At 38.4% G+C, this 15,111-nt stretch overlaps 6 protein-coding genes and 1 non-coding gene across 7 annotated transcripts; 2 read left to right on the top strand and 5 right to left on the bottom strand.

The window, feature by feature from the left end:
* Positions 1-789: 789 nt before the first annotated feature.
* SOCG_16417 lies at positions 790-861 on the bottom strand. The gene has a single exon. It is a non-coding gene; the product is annotated as a tRNA-Glu (tRNA).
* A 124-nt stretch (positions 862-985) lies between these two features.
* Positions 986-3,719, top strand: SOCG_01584 (uncharacterized protein). The gene has a single exon (XM_013164537.1). It carries the CDS (start codon positions 1,611-1,613, stop codon positions 3,096-3,098), a length of 1,488 nt encoding a protein of 495 aa, XP_013019991.1. The 5' UTR covers positions 986-1,610; the 3' UTR covers positions 3,099-3,719.
* SOCG_01586 (ribosome biogenesis factor recycling AAA family ATPase) lies at positions 3,608-6,926 on the bottom strand. Its single transcript, XM_013164539.1, has one exon. The coding sequence runs from the start codon at positions 6,786-6,788 to the stop codon at positions 4,437-4,439; it is 2,352 nt and encodes a 783-aa protein (XP_013019993.1). The 5' UTR covers positions 6,789-6,926; the 3' UTR covers positions 3,608-4,436.
* Positions 3,671-4,234, top strand: SOCG_01585 (uncharacterized protein). Its single transcript, XM_013164538.1, has one exon. It carries the CDS (start codon positions 3,747-3,749, stop codon positions 4,035-4,037), a length of 291 nt encoding a protein of 96 aa, XP_013019992.1. The 5' UTR covers positions 3,671-3,746; the 3' UTR covers positions 4,038-4,234.
* SOCG_01587 (RNA-binding protein) lies at positions 6,894-10,095 on the bottom strand. The gene has a single exon (XM_013164540.1). The coding sequence runs from the start codon at positions 10,039-10,041 to the stop codon at positions 8,035-8,037; it is 2,007 nt and encodes a 668-aa protein (XP_013019994.1). The 5' UTR covers positions 10,042-10,095; the 3' UTR covers positions 6,894-8,034.
* A 1,030-nt stretch (positions 10,096-11,125) lies between these two features.
* On the bottom strand, positions 11,126-13,004 carry SOCG_01588 (arginine specific carbamoyl-phosphate synthase subunit Arg5). Its single transcript, XM_013164541.1, has one exon. The coding sequence runs from the start codon at positions 12,629-12,631 to the stop codon at positions 11,372-11,374; it is 1,260 nt and encodes a 419-aa protein (XP_013019995.1). The 5' UTR covers positions 12,632-13,004; the 3' UTR covers positions 11,126-11,371.
* A 90-nt stretch (positions 13,005-13,094) lies between these two features.
* SOCG_01589 (dolichyl-phosphate beta-glucosyltransferase Alg5) lies at positions 13,095-15,066 on the bottom strand. Its single transcript, XM_013164542.1, has 2 exons — positions 14,753-15,066; positions 13,095-14,609 (listed from the first exon to the last, which is right to left on the bottom strand). The coding sequence occupies exons 1-2, from the start codon at positions 14,858-14,860 to the stop codon at positions 13,701-13,703; spliced, it is 1,017 nt and encodes a 338-aa protein (XP_013019996.1). The 5' UTR covers positions 14,861-15,066; the 3' UTR covers positions 13,095-13,700.
* Positions 15,067-15,111: the final 45 nt, after the last annotated feature.

A 15,111-nucleotide genomic window follows, 5' to 3' on the forward strand; every position in this document is an offset into this window, starting at 1 on the left:
TTTGGAATCCTTTTTCTTTAACTAAATCTGATGACTCGTAAACATAACTTTTTTCACCTGACTGTTATATCAGTTGTACCTTTTTGTATGTGAGCTACAATAAGAAGGATGGATGTAAACATTTCCAAGAGAATCAAAAAGTGGTATCCTGCTTTTCCCAGCTCTTTTCCAATTTTTCAACACTTGTTTTTGAGGTTTTGTATTTTTCTCTTCTTTTTTTCCCTCTCTTTCTTCTTTTTATGCGATTTCTTTTTGCTACTATACTATGCATAGCATTCATTACCATTCCAGTTTCAAACAAAACCACTTTTACTTTGCTGCTAGAGTAAACAAACAACAGAGAAATAGAAAAAAATAATGAAATAATTAAAAAATACTTTATTTGCCTTCCCATACTTTTCTTTTTCACATAAAAACAAGGAAATCATTCTCTCCTTGGAATTTCTTAAACAATAAACAGATGGCAATACAAGAAATCGTCATTTTTGCCAAACGCCAAACGAGAAAAGAAATAAAAAAAGGATTTGTTCTTTATGTTTTATTCTTTCTTTAAAGAAAATCTCTCTTCTATTCCTACAGCTAGTGAACGATCTTGACACTTGTTTCTAACTTTGCTTTTGCTTTTGCTTCTGTTTCTGCTGTTCTCTCGAAATGCTACAAAGTCTGCTCTTAGAGGTGTTGGGAAATTCTGAACTGAAAAAAAAGAAACAAAATTTAAAAAAACAAAGCAAAAATGAAAAACAAAATCAAAACCAAAAATTCAAAGGAAACCTGTTCAAAACAAAAATCCTCCGTCAGGGGGAATCGAACCCCCGCCGCATCGGTGAGAGCGATGAATCCTAGCCACTGGACCATGACGGATTTTACCTGTATATACCGAAAAAAAAAGACTTATATAATAAATTGTTTCTATTTTAATTTGATAGAATTATAATTTATAAACAATGAACAATGAAAGATTCATTTTCTTTTCTCTGTTTCAATCCAATGGATGTCGCTTTCAATCAATAAAATTTCCTATTTCTTTACTTGTTGTTGCTCTAATTATAATAATAGTAATAATAATTATTTATACGACGCTCTTTCCTTCCAACACTCAATTCATTTCGACGTCATGTTCTTTGTGCTTGCCTTTTTGCCATTGTCGATTTGGGGAAATCCATGAATGTCTCATAGATTGTTGCCTATGCTTGACATCATTCCTTGCTGAATAGAGGCTTGGTGTGATTTGAAATCTACTTTTTATATCTGTCCAGGTTCTCTTCTTGTCTTTTGTCTTTTACCAATCCCAATTCTCCTCATTACAGTACTTTGTACAATTCTTTTTTTCCTCTTCTCTCCCCTCCTGAAATTCAGTCTCTCCATCTTCATTTCCAAGTGAAATCTCTTGTTTTATCACCTTTCTCTTTAGTTTGATTTGATTTGATTTGCTTTGCTTTTCACAGGAGTTTCTCCTTCTTCCAGTTGTTCTTTGATTTTCCGTTTCATATTCTTTTCCATTTCGACTTCCATTTCCATTTTTAAATTTTCAATTCAGTTTCCTTCTGTTCAAACTCCCTGATTCATATCAATTTTTCTCCATTTCTCTCTATTGTTTCCACTAGCTAGCTATGCTCTCCACCCCTCCCATCATCGCTCCTACTGCTGAAGACAGTACTGAACAAGATCTCATCTCCAACATACCAGGTGCATACACCGAATTTACCCAACAACAAAAACCGAAATCGCTTGCTGATGCTGCCAACTTTCAGTATCTTCCCAAGCTTCATGGTGAAACCGCTCCTTCTCAACCTCATACCGGTTCGCAAACTTCCACCAAAGGCAATGACAAAGACAAAGACAAAGACTATGACTACGACCTAGACAACGACGAAGATTTCGACCGCTCCTCCTCGTACAGTCGCTTGACCGACGAGTACTACGGTGATCACGATTTCAGTGATTATTACGGTGATCTCGCCTTGTATGCTTCTCTCCATCATCATGATGACTTGCAAAATATCGAGCGGTTTCACAACAAACCATCTGCTTTTGCTTCTCGAGACGGAAATTTGTCAAAACACCCTACCCATGCCTATGCTCATACAAACCCAGAAGACAATAGTCACAATTATGAAATGGGCGATTCTCAAACTCTCCCAATGACCGAAAGCTTTGCCGATTTGCTGGATCCGCACGTTCATTCTTCGGATCATAGCCATGAAGACGCTTTTGGCAACTCACATACCGATCGCGGTTTTACCTACCCCCCTACTATGCCCGTGGTTAAATTTCCCGCCATCAACTCTTCCTCTTCTGGTCTCAATTCTTCTTCCTCGAATATCCAGATAAATTTCGTCAATGGTGAACCCGTGTTTCCTCGCACTTCCTCCAGCACGTACAAACCCGAAGCAGATGCCGTCTCCAACCTCTCTTCGAAATCTTTTGTTAATAAAGAGTATGTCATGCATGAAGATAAAGTCAAGGACAAACTAGCTCAACCCGAGCCCATCACCGTTTCTGAACCGCAAGAAGATTTGAAATCGGTTTCCGACCGGCCACTTAATTTTTTTCCTGAACCGTCGCCTGGTCACGCGCAAACGTTTTCTCCTTCGTCGTCGCCAGCAACTTCGGATACTGTAGAGAACGAGTCCAAGCAGACCGAGAGTTCAATTCAGCTTCCTCCGTCGGCCCAGAAAAACGAATCCTCTTCTTCTTACCCTAAAAGAAGGGGATTCCGACTTTGCCATGAAACCGACATTCTTTACGAGGACCCTTCTGTTCATCCTGTTCGCGTGTCTGTTGATAATGGACCCAAGCGCCGATCAAGCATCAAACATGCACAGCAGAACAAGTTCCACACTTCCTCCGACGCAGGACCCACTGAAACCCGACATAGATCGTTCATTCTTAATAATGAAGATGTCAATCCGGCGCCTCCTAGCACTGACACTACTAGTCAGGCATCACAGGATCCTACCGTTAATACAGAATCTTCTAGCCCTTCTTATTATCACAATGGTAGACGCGTTCATAACAATACCTTGACACCGTATCCTTCTGTTTCCGACGCTACTTCGATGGACGTGTCGTCAATCACGAGTTATGACCTTCGATAAACAGAGTATATTCCTTTTGATTTTCCTTTTTTTTATTTCTTTTATTACGAATGCCACTCATGAATCTTTCTATTTGCTATCCCTTTGAATCAGTTACTTTTTTTCCATCTTGAGAGATTTAGATTTCATTTCATTCTATGCCCTGTCTTGTTTTGTTGATGTATTTCATGATTTTTTTTTTTCTTTTCTTTTTTACGACGGTTAATGTTATGATTTATAATAGAATTATTGGTTGAAAATTTGCTTTCATTTATTTTCGTAATCAATGATGGACTATCCAATTCGTTTTCGTTTTCAATCCGAGTCCATCCAACAATCCTCAAACATAGCTTTCCACGCAATTAGAGATTCACGTACTCTTGTTTGCAATCAATTGGGATTCCTTTTCTATTTTATTTTATTTACTCATTTCGTTTATTTATTTATTTATTTACTTACTTATTTATTTTTTTTTTTTCACCCTGATCGCATTATTTTTATTCATATCTTTATCGGCTAAGCAAGTGATGTCACGGACTCATCATATTAAATCATCCTATAAAGCATGATGTCAAAAAAAAATAATACCTGGTCTCTGTGGTATAAATACCAGATGGCTCTACATTCTCAACATCTAAATACTTTTATTGAAATCTTTTGGTACTCAACATGCAAAATCTATTGAACCTTAGAGGATCTAAAGGCAGCTCTGGCGGCGGTGGAATTGCTGACGATCCTATGGGATTCGCATCTCATGCCAGTTCAGATGTTAAGCAAGCACAAACTATGAAGAAAATCAACGATGTGATTCCCGGAGATACCAAACAAAAGATGGCTATCATGAACAGAATTAACGATGCTACCGGTGGTAATGCCATGAAGGCAGTTATGGAAATCAAAGACAGCTCCTCCTCTCCTGAAGAAGCTTTCAGCAAAATTCAAAGCCGATTCAAAATATAAACATGACTCCAGAACAACCGTCGCATCATTGTTGGCCAATTTATAAAAAATATCCGACTGACTTCACGATTCGTTTAAGAAACGCAGCCTTCATTAATTAATGACACTTGTTATGATAGGTAAAGCCAAATGATATTGAAACCAACTTTCGTTTGTGCTTAAGAAAAAGAGCAACTTTATAAATAAAGAAGTAGTGTAAAAAAATGTAAATGTGTCTCATTCACTTTAATCTTACTCATTCTTCTAGTGCTCCATCCCAAATAAGACGATATAATATACATATTATTCCTACACCTCTCGAGACCCGTAACAATGAACCCAACAAAAAACAAAACTATATAAAGTCCTAAGACTTATCATCTATCCTTAAATCCTATAATGGGAATGCCAACTACTACTTCAACCACTTGAAGTCTTAGCTGAAACACCTTCAGCAAATTGTTTGTAGAAATCCAACATGCCTTGGCTAATTCCCTTTCTGAGTGCAAGCAATGCTTTTTCAAAATGTGCTTGTGTAATTTCTGTTGCTTCTACATTCTCATGCATAGCAACTAACCCAGCATCTTGGCATAGAGCAACTATTTCTGCTCCCGAACAACCATCCGTACGTAGCGCAATATCCTCCAAATCTACACCTTCACTAAACTTCATTTGTCGAGATTGAATCAACAGAATTTGTCGACGTGCTTCAAGATTAGGTGGTCCAACATAAAATAGCCGATCCAGTCTTCCAGGTCTCATCAAAGCCGGGTCAATCACATCTGGCCGGTTCGTTGCTGCAAGAACAAGTACATTCTTCAATGCCTCTATACCATCCATCTCATTTAGTAGTGCCGTTACAACTCGATCTCCGCTGTGGTCCTCACCTCTACTACCGGTCAGGGCGTCGATCTCGTCAAAGAAGATGACGGAGGGACTTGCTTGGCGAGCTTTTTGAAACAATTGACGAACAGCTCGTTCACTCTCACCAATATATTTGTTAAATAACTCAGGTCCCTTGACAGAAATAAAATTCAATCCCGTTTCAGTAGCTATCGCCTTCGCAGTCAACGTCTTCGAACATCCCGGTGGACCGTACAGCAAAATCCCCTTCGGGGGACGAACGCCTAATCGAGCAAAAGTTTTTGGGTGCGTCAAAGGCCATTCGACTGATTCTTTTAATTTTTGCTTAACATCTTCCTGGCCTCCTATTTGTGACCACTTCACATTGGGCGACTCAATGATGAATTCCCGCATCGCGCTTTGTCGCACCGAGGTTAACGCTGCTTCTACATCACCAAGTTCCACGGCACCAGGATTTTCCTTTATTATAGTATCACCAGCCTCACTTCGGTTTTTTAAAGTTCTTTTAATTGCTCGTAAAGCAGCCTCGCGAACAACGGCGGTTAAATCTGCACCCACATATGCATGGGTGCGACCAGCCAAATCTTCCATTTCTTCAGGGCTAAGACTATTTGGAACATGTTCAAAAAGCAACTTTAAAATGTCCAAACGAGCGTTTTTATCTGGTATTCCAACCTCGATCTCTTTTTCCAACCTTCCAGGTCGTCGAAGAGCTTCATCTATAGAATTTGGACGATTCGTAGCCGCAAATACGGCTACCTTACCAGCACTCGACATGCCGTCAAGCAATGTTAGGAGACTTGCAACAGCTCTGCTTTCTGCTTCACTTATATCAGAAGTTCGCTTAGGTGCAATTGCATCAACTTCATCAATAAATATAATAGATGGCTGCTGTGAACGAGCATCATCAAAAATCTTTTTTAGCCTAGCTTCAGTTTCACCCATATATTTGCCTACCACAGATGGACCATCAATCCGGAAAACATGTGCCTTTGTTTCAGCGGCTATTGCGCGTAAAATCATAGTTTTACCGGTTCCAGGAGGTCCATATAGTAAAATACCTCTTGGAGGTGAAATATGAAAATATTCAAATAATTCAGGATTTTGAAAAGGAAGTTCTATGACATCTCGTACTTGTTGTATCTGATGGTCTAAACCTCCAATAGAGGAAAATGTTACAGGCGAAGAGGATGTCTCCAGCTGATTCTGAGAACTTTCGACAACGGATGAGGACAGTGAAGTTTGCGATTGAGACAAATCAGATTGTAAAGCACCTTCAACATCCATTTCAGAAGACGCAGTAAACCGATAAAGACGAGGTTCCTCCAAAGAAAGATCAGAAATTGCTTCCAACAGGTTGCTAGGAGAGCGAATATGAATTTCATTAACTTTAATATAACCCGGTGGAAGATTATCACCTCCGTGTCTTAAATGTTCACTCAATGATGGAAGAACTGAACCTGGTACCAATGCCTTTGTAGTAGAGTTTGTGCTTTGTGCCGAATAAAGCATGCCCAGATGCACATAACGCATTTCCAGTAGAGTCTTCTTGATTTCAGATTCCGAAAACGGATTCCCTTCAGAATTTGGACCACAAATTATTTTTAAACTCTCCACGTCCTTCAATGGATGAGCATATTTTACGGCGTTCACCCTTTGGCCAACCTTTACATTTGCCCATTCCGCGAACTGCGAGCAGATTCCTACTTCATAGGGGCCCAAATTTACTCCTCGAGGGACTTGAACAATACCAATTGACGAACCATCCGAATGTTTTATAGAAACGAGTTGCTTCTGGACGAATCCCAGTCGTTTTAAAGCGGCAGGTGAAAAATACACATATCGAAGATCTCGCCAAGAACTATCTCCTTCTATCAACTTCACTGACAATTTAATGGGAGCGGACATCCCAATATGAACTGTCTAACCTGCTTTTTAGTTTATGGCTGTTGGCAAGAATATCTTCTGATATAGGGAAGCACACTCAACCTCTTTAAGCAGTAAACAATAGAAATATTTTTATTCAAAGTCTTTTTTCAAAAGCCTACGAGGTGCCAATATGTTTACGGGTTTTAAATAAAGTAATAGCAATTCATCTAATTCACAAAGACCTAAAGTGTAAAGTCACTTATTGTAAGAAGTTATTTATTAACAGTAGTAAGGTAGTTTTTTTACATTACCAGTAAGAAATCCAGAATTACAAAACATGATTTCATAAAAACACATTTTTCATGTCTTAGGCTCCATTTTAGTTACTAAAATTGAAAGGAAAGACGACAAACTATAACCTTAGCTACAGAATGAATAGATTCCAAATATACCAGTCACGTTTACGATGATATTATGGGTAATAAAACGACAATAAACGAGCACAAAAGAACAGTAAAGATTATATAAGATAATAAACAATTTAATATGAACACATCAAATCTACCAGCATTGTATTGGAACAGAAGCCCAAAACAACCCAGAGTATTTGACAAGAAACAAAAATAATAATCCTCAATAAAAACTTCATACTTTCCAAACATTCCAAAATGCAAAGAAATAAAGGTATTAGGGTATTAACAATAATAGGAAAAGTAACAACGCCCACAAACAAGAAAAACAATAAACGACAGTTTGTATGTGAATATATTTATAACGCTCAGTTTATTTTTTTGTAGACCATCTGCCCACCAAAGGAAAACCATGTTGGAAACCCAAAGATATATAATCTTCAATCACCAACAATCCATTAACCCACAGACCAGACGATCTTTTTTTATACAAGAGAAAGACATAACACCAAAACTCCTTCATAGCAAAACATACATGAATTGCAATCTAAATGAACCGCAATCCATACAACACTTGTAACGATGTTAATATAAGATAGGTATAATTGAACAACCGTAAATGAAAAACCACACCTGCTTATACCAAACATCGTAAAAACTCTAGCATAGTATAACTCCAAAACCATCCTCAAAATGAAAAGAATTAAAGAAATTAATTTAGTATCCTTCCTTTGAAATCCCACAAGTAAACTTTTTAACAATATTAAAGAATAAAGAATGATGCTTGGTTTATTATATAAAGAAAGGTAAAACGAAGAGACCATAACATGTTCGTATTTACACAAAAACGTAAGAAGCCGTTGTCAAACGAAAGACTAATTAAAACGAAGCTCCCCTTGTCTAGGCAATAATGACTGCTGAAGACGAGGGTATGTTCCAGGGAATACCTGGGGAAGCTTAGCTGAAACTCTAGATGACCCATAGTCAGTACCAATCGCAGGGTTCATGACTTGAGAGGTATATGGATAAGCAGGCATTGTAAGTTTTCCAGTAGGGACCTCACGGCGAAGAAGAGGGGAAACAGGGTTCAGCAAAGAGCCACCAGTGAGACTTGCAGATTTCGCCAAAGTTGGGTTCACTAAAGAGGATGTGTCCAAACCGGATGAACTCGGCTTTATATTCTCACTACGAGGGGCTTGAAAAAGCAAGTTCGACTTTCGATTTGGTACGCCAGTGCTCGTACCAAGCCCCGTCGTTGGGGCAGTAGCGGGCTGATAGGCAGAATAAGCAGGTGAAGCATCAAAAGAAGGAGGAACACCATTCAACAGATTATTTGAAGGAGATAATGTAAGCGAACCAAAGTCTCGAGTCAACCTCGTAGAAGCACTGTCCAGAGAAGGTGCAGTCAAAGAAATGCCACTCAAGGCAGGAGATAAACTTTTGCTTGTCATTCCCACTTCTTCCATTAATCTATAGTAAAGAGGAGAGGGTTGCACGTGCAAATTACTGAGAACGCGCTTGATCACCATATGGAATTGAGTTAAATATTCATGGCCAATTGAAGGATAGGTAATGACTTTGTGAATAAAAGAAGGACCAACTGTCTGATCTTGCAATATATATGTAAGCACGCTATCATTCTCGGAGAAGAAGATATTCTTAAGCAAAAGATTTCGAGACTCAGGTTCCTGCTTATTGTTGATTAACTTGAAAATGAGAGTAGAGGCGAGTTTATGAGTGCATGTTGTATGTAAATGAGCTGCAAGGTGAATGGCTAAAAGACGATGTCTATTCTTGAAGAAAGAGTTGTCTAAGAGCCAAGTAAGGAGAAGCATGCCATTGGTGTTCGTGGCAAGCAAGTGAGAGTTAATAATAATGGCAGCGACAACAAGAGCCTGTTGTTCAAAAGTAGCATGCTCGTTCTCCAAGCAAGCACGAATTGCTCTAGCACCAAAGCGACTTTGTCCAATTTCGCAACAATGCCTAGCCATGGTTTCAAAAAGAAAGCAATTATTAGGGTATCTAAAATGCAAGCAGCACTGGGCCACATAATTGCCAAATTGATCGAAATAGAGCAACGCAGCATAAGGTCGAAGGTGCGCAACGATAAGCTCCATTTGAAGATTGGTGGATGCGACATCAATGATCTTTTGTGCAGCCCATGTGCCGTTCTTGTGAATGCCTATAGCAGCGAGGTATGGAGCGATACGCTCAAGCATAGCCTCCTTGACAGGATCAGAACAGTATTCAAAAAATTTTTGAATAACCGTATTACCAAGATAGTCACTTGATAGTTCAGCTACATCGTCCAGCATGCTGGTGGCGATAACTTCAATTTCTTCTTGCGTGTAGAACCCACTGTCGATATTCTTTCGAATCTCGCGAAGCTTAGACGCCTCAAACTGTCTTGAACGTAAGGTTTCAAGAGAAGGACGAATTTCCGTAGCGACTTGACTTTTTTCAATGGCACTGGTAATCATTGATTCAACCGTCTCTAAATTAATTTTCATTTCAAACTGCTTGGCAATCTCAAGTAAATCAAGACGATTTTTTAATAAAAAGTTAGCGGCCGCAGTAGAATGCGACCGGAGCACTGGCTCTTTGGGTTGAACAAAAGAGACTGTCGAAGAAGCAGGACTGCTGTTCTCAAAGCTAGATGTTGGTCTAGCAAGAATAACTTGAATAGGACCATGGTTTTCAAATACGGACCGATTATGCAAAGCGTCCCTAGCAATTATTGCAGATCCCAAGGACTCATAGCTTACAATGGCCGAATTATCTGGAGACAGCATCCATACATCTTTTACTTTACCGTAGGACGAAAATAGTGCATGCATAGCACCACTAGAGGTCCCTACGGGTAATTTCGACACATACAGCATAGTGGTTGTGCTGAAGAAAAAAAATGCGCAAAAACCCTTGACAATATACAAAAATTCTCGTTTACCCTGTAATGTTCTGCGCTATTACCAATAACGATTTCCAAGGTCCCGCACTAATCTTTGTTCTGTACTAAGGAATATGGTTGAAGAAAATCCACGAAAAAAGAAAGAAATCGAAGAGATTGACGCGTCTAGAACTATTTTTGTTTAGTAATTGGTACTGGCTAGGACCTTGCAAGGTTTTTCGGAAGGTCTGAGACACAACTTAAAGGAATGCTCTAAAGGTCGAGCTTACTCGTCAAAGACAGGTAAAAGAAAACGGACCTTTTCTTTTTCAGATATACAATAAAACCGTTTAGAAATGTTTACATGTTGCGTCCCCCTCTGTTTCCCGTTGTTCTAAGCAGTGAACAAGATCCCAGGTTCGTGCATACTCAAAATCACAATCCAACTAGCTGCTTGAATTTTGATTTGTGCCATAACAATTTGGTAAAGAATTACCATATGCGCTAAATTGTTTAAAGAAATCTTTTTTGTCTAGCTTAGGAAAAACGATGAAACGGAATTGTATGTTCATACAACTCAAGCTATTTGAAACACGAAGATGAGCTTTGTTTCATAACTTTAGAGATACTCTTAAACAATTCTTTGTCAAGGAGTGAAGCTTCTAATTAATGTCAAATGTCAAGGGAATATGAGGTTCGTCTTTACAAAGTACAAACGTCTATGTAAAAAGAGATCCATGGAGGGTCTAACGAAAAAGTTCAAACATACTTTTCATCTAGAGATTATTTCTTCTTTACTTAGATTTATATTCAGGAATGTCCATTTTTCATACACATATTCCTATTCGTAAAGTCGATAGTTTGGAATATGCTTCAAACATACTTACAAGCACTTATTCCTACTACTTTTAAACTAAATATGAATTAAATAAACAAAGGTAGAATAGAGAATTATGGAATATAGCATAAAACATATTATCCCTAATTAACATCTGCAATGTTTTTCTACCCAGATCATTTCTTTCAGACATACTTCTGTACATACAAGTCCTATTCTACACTACTGCATAGCAAAATAGATTCAATCTTAAACATTGTATTAATTTTCAATTAATTTTATGAAAAAGCACTAACAAAGGAAAAGTTATATAGAAACGCTCCGAGGTGTTTGAATATTACAGGACATTAGCAAACCCTCATTTACCAAAACCGTTTCGTAGAAAGTCTAAAGAAACAACAAATCCAAGTTTAATTTTAAAACAACACAATAACAACAACTAAAAAAAATCTCCCAAAAAAAACAAATAAACCACTATAGAACAAATTTAAGATGTACGGGATTTTTGGTACTTACGGGCTTCCTCCATGTAGTTATCAAAGAGGTAATGGGTATCCATAGGACCACCACGAGCTTCGGGATGGAATTGAACAGAAGAGATAGGGCGAGTGGTATGAGCGATACCTTCGTTTGATTGATCATTCAAATTAACCCAGGTAGACTTCCATTCGGCAGGAAGGGATGCGATATCGACGGCATAACCGTGGTTTTGAGAGGTAATATGGCAGTTACCACTAGCAATATCAAAAGCGGGAATGTTATGACCACGGTTACCGTACTTGAGCTTAATAGTTTTAGCACCAGCGGCCAATGCAAGTACTTGGTGACCCATGCAAATACCCATAATAGGTCCATTGTAGGTATCCATTAATTGTCGAAGATTGCTGACGGTCTTGGTAAGATGAGTGGGGTCACCGGGACCATTGGTCAAGAAAACACCATCGTAGTTGCTAGCAATGTTTTGGATGGGGTAATCAAAGGGGAAGACAGTAACACTAGCACCACGGCTAACAAGAGAACGGAGAATGTTTTCCTTGACACCACAGTCAATAACGGCAACATTCAACATTCCGTCGCCACCACCAACAAAGAAAGGCTCACGAGTAGAAACCTGGCTAACCAAATTGACGGCACTAGGATCGGCAAAAGCCTCATCGTCATTAGCATCGTATTCTTCACCGATGCTGATTTTGGCAAGACTACTACCTTGTTCACGCAAGTAAGTAACGATAGCACGGGTATCTACACCGGAAATTGCAGCAACACCTTCACGGGCACACCATTCACCAAGAGACTCAACAGCAGTCCAGTGAGAGTACTTGGTGGCGTAATCGTTCACAACTACACCAGCACATTGGATGTGAGGAGATTCAAAGTGACGAAGAAGACCGTGTTCATCACGCTTCGAGCCACTTGGAACACCATAGTTACCAATTAATGGTTGAGTAAAGACCAAAATCTGCTGTTTATAGGAAGGATCAGTCATAGATTCAACATATCCGACAGGAGAAGTGGTGAAGACAGCTTCACCGGAGATGTTACGGTTGGCACCAAAAGAAGTTCCATGGAAGATGGGACCGTTACGAATAGTAAGAGTAGCGATATCGTTCGTACTTTGTGGGGTAGGAAAGGGAGTCTGCTTAGGCAAGATACGCTCACTGTTGGTAACAGGAGGAAGCTTAGAATAAAAGCGTTGCCCACAGCGGAGAGAAGTATTCAAAACAGAGGGCTTCAAAAAACGAAACATGTTCAACAACGAAAGTTTAACGACGACAGATGATCAGAAGAAATCAGTAAGTAAATTAGTTTTATACACAAATGTTAAATTAAATAGTTTCCTCGGCCCTTTTTCTGTTCAGCTTTATAGCACCAAAACGCGAGTTTGGATGATATGAAGCTAAAAGCAAAAAAAATATTTCTTACGAGAGAAATATCCTCTATACAAAAAAATGCGACTCCAAAACTGTAAAGATAGTCGCTAATCAAACGAAAGAATAGCCTACAAACCCTGTAATACCAATTGACTTCTTAAAGGGAATGGTGGTAGTAAAGTAGAAGTTTGTGATTGATGCTATTTTTACATGTTGGCAAATACTGATCTGCGTGGTGATCTAACGATGGAACTTAGATTGCCAAGATATAAGTACATCTCATACGAAATCAATTTTTTTTTGAAAACCGATATTATTATATTGTAATATAATAATAAATACCGTGTAATAAAGACAGAATACTATACAAAGATACTGAATTAAATTAAGTCCTTTAAGCAATTGATTGTTTTGTATTGCCGGAAGGTTTAATAATTCTGTTTCTATCCTTTAGAATGTGAATATGAACAAAAGATAAATAAATGGAACTCATCATCAAGCCAGCTCCATCTTCACGAGATTGAATTTGAAGCAGCAGTCGGTAAAATAAAACAAAGCTGTTTTATACAAAGATCATTAAGGCTCATGATGTACTTCCAACGATCACTCTTGTCAACTTGTTAGAGGAAGAGCCAGACGAACTTGTATGTATTTGTAAAAAACCAAGAAAATGAACATGAAAAAACGAATGACGAGATTTTTCGGAGAAACCGTGCAAGATAATTTGTTTGTGAAGAAGGCTTCTAAATTATCTTCTTGTTTATTAAAAAACGAAGGGTCAATAAAAGTAAGAGAAGAAAATATCCTCATTCAGCGCTCCCAGAACCTACTGTTTTGGTACATCTTATTTTTATTGCAGCAAACAGAACGTACCAAATTACTATTAAGGAGAAAGGCTAAAACAAATCCACACATAACCAATAAATATGAGTGAATTAAAGAACATTAGGCGTATTTCGGCTTTGGTCGTTGCCATATGCCAAAGGAGTAATTCAATCGAATGACGAGCAGATCGATCGCCATTCGAATACTATCTTTCAATAAAGTCATCTTACTACCACCGACTTCGTGCCAAGTAATTGGAATTTCGTAGATCGGTAATTGAAGAAAACGCGCAAGAGTTAGAACTTCAATGTCAAAAATCCAGCCTTCAACATGCATTCGAGAGAATATGTTTTGATATGCAAAGCGTGAAAACAGTTTGAAACCGCATTGTGTGTCGCCTATTTCACGAACCCCCAGAATTTGCAACAGCTTATGGAAAGAATGCATCAAAAAATTACGTATAAACGAACGTTTCACAACTGCTTCAGTATTTACCATATGGGCACGAGAACCAATGACGACTCCCCCAATAGCATTCTTCGGCATGCTTTCAAACAGTAGTTCGATATCGGAAAACTTGGATGCGCCATCAGCATCTGCAAATATAGCATATTGTCCACGAGCATGAAGCATACCCCAGGTAACTGCACCTCCTTTCCCCCGATTTTTCTTGAGTGAACAAACACGAACATGATCTCCCAAATCCAGAGAACCAGAAAACCGTAACACTGAATCCACTGTTGAATCTGTACTTTCGTCATCGATCACAAGAACTTCCCATAAACGTTTTCCCCGATTACCAAAGGTTCGGTAGTATTTCTCTAGATGATCTACCGTTTCTTTCAGCATATCAACTATTCTATCTGACTCATTGTATGCAGGAATAACCACGGTTAATCGTATTTGCTGGTCATCAACGTTCCTCTTCAATGTTTTGTATTCTTTACGACCATCTACTATATATACACAACGATTTTCTCCCTCGATCTGCTTCCTTGGGCAGTGTGATCGAATTAAATAAGTGTAAAACTAAAACATATGTTAGCCAACTAATGATGGAGGTTAATAAAGTGAACGCTGTGATGAAAGTCAATTGGATACTATCAACACCATAAACAATCATTCTCACGCATTCTCTGCAAAAGTTTTTTATTAATTGCAAAAATACTTACAAATATTCCAAAAAACAATACCAGAAGAAAAGAACTGAGTGCAATTGAAACAAACATGTTGGTAGGATCTTTCCTAAAGAAGGACTTCAAAATTTCGATAGAAAGCATTGATTACGCCCATGTACAAAGCAATAAATATTCTAAATGGAGAAGAAATGTCTTTAAATGATCTCGCTGCTGGTACAGCATGTAGTTTCTAGTAAGGTGTATGGTTCTGGAGAAGTGAGTCGTTATGTCATGATCACTGGCATGACATTTTTCCTCGGCGATCCATTTTATAATACATAAAAATAGAAATTTAAATTTAAAATAGTTTTCTAAAAATTCAAGTAGAAGCATTACACGTGATGCTCAGTGTT

Source organism: Schizosaccharomyces octosporus, assembly GCF_000150505.1.
Source record: "Schizosaccharomyces octosporus yFS286 unplaced genomic scaffold supercont6.3, whole genome shotgun sequence".
Lineage (NCBI taxonomy): Eukaryota > Fungi > Ascomycota > Schizosaccharomycetes > Schizosaccharomycetales > Schizosaccharomycetaceae > Schizosaccharomyces > Schizosaccharomyces octosporus.

Excerpts from the sequence above, each read along its gene's own strand:
- SOCG_01584 (XM_013164537.1), top strand. The coding sequence starts at position 1,611 with ATGCTCTCCACCCCTCCCATCATCGCTCCTACTGCTGAAGACAGTACT.
- SOCG_01585 (XM_013164538.1), top strand. The coding sequence starts at position 3,747 with ATGCAAAATCTATTGAACCTTAGAGGATCTAAAGGCAGCTCTGGCGGC.
- SOCG_01586 (XM_013164539.1), bottom strand. The coding sequence starts at position 6,788 with ATGTCCGCTCCCATTAAATTGTCAGTGAAGTTGATAGAAGGAGATAGT.
- SOCG_01587 (XM_013164540.1), bottom strand. The coding sequence starts at position 10,041 with ATGCTGTATGTGTCGAAATTACCCGTAGGGACCTCTAGTGGTGCTATG.
- SOCG_01588 (XM_013164541.1), bottom strand. The coding sequence starts at position 12,631 with ATGTTTCGTTTTTTGAAGCCCTCTGTTTTGAATACTTCTCTCCGCTGT.
- SOCG_01589 (XM_013164542.1), bottom strand. The coding sequence starts at position 14,860 with ATGCTTTCTATCGAAATTTTGAAGTCCTTCTTTAGGAAAGATCCTACC. Across the intron at positions 14,610-14,752 it reads TATTGTTTTTTGGAATATTT|TTTTACACTTATTTAATTCG; the intron begins GTAAGTATTTTT and ends CATATGTTTTAG.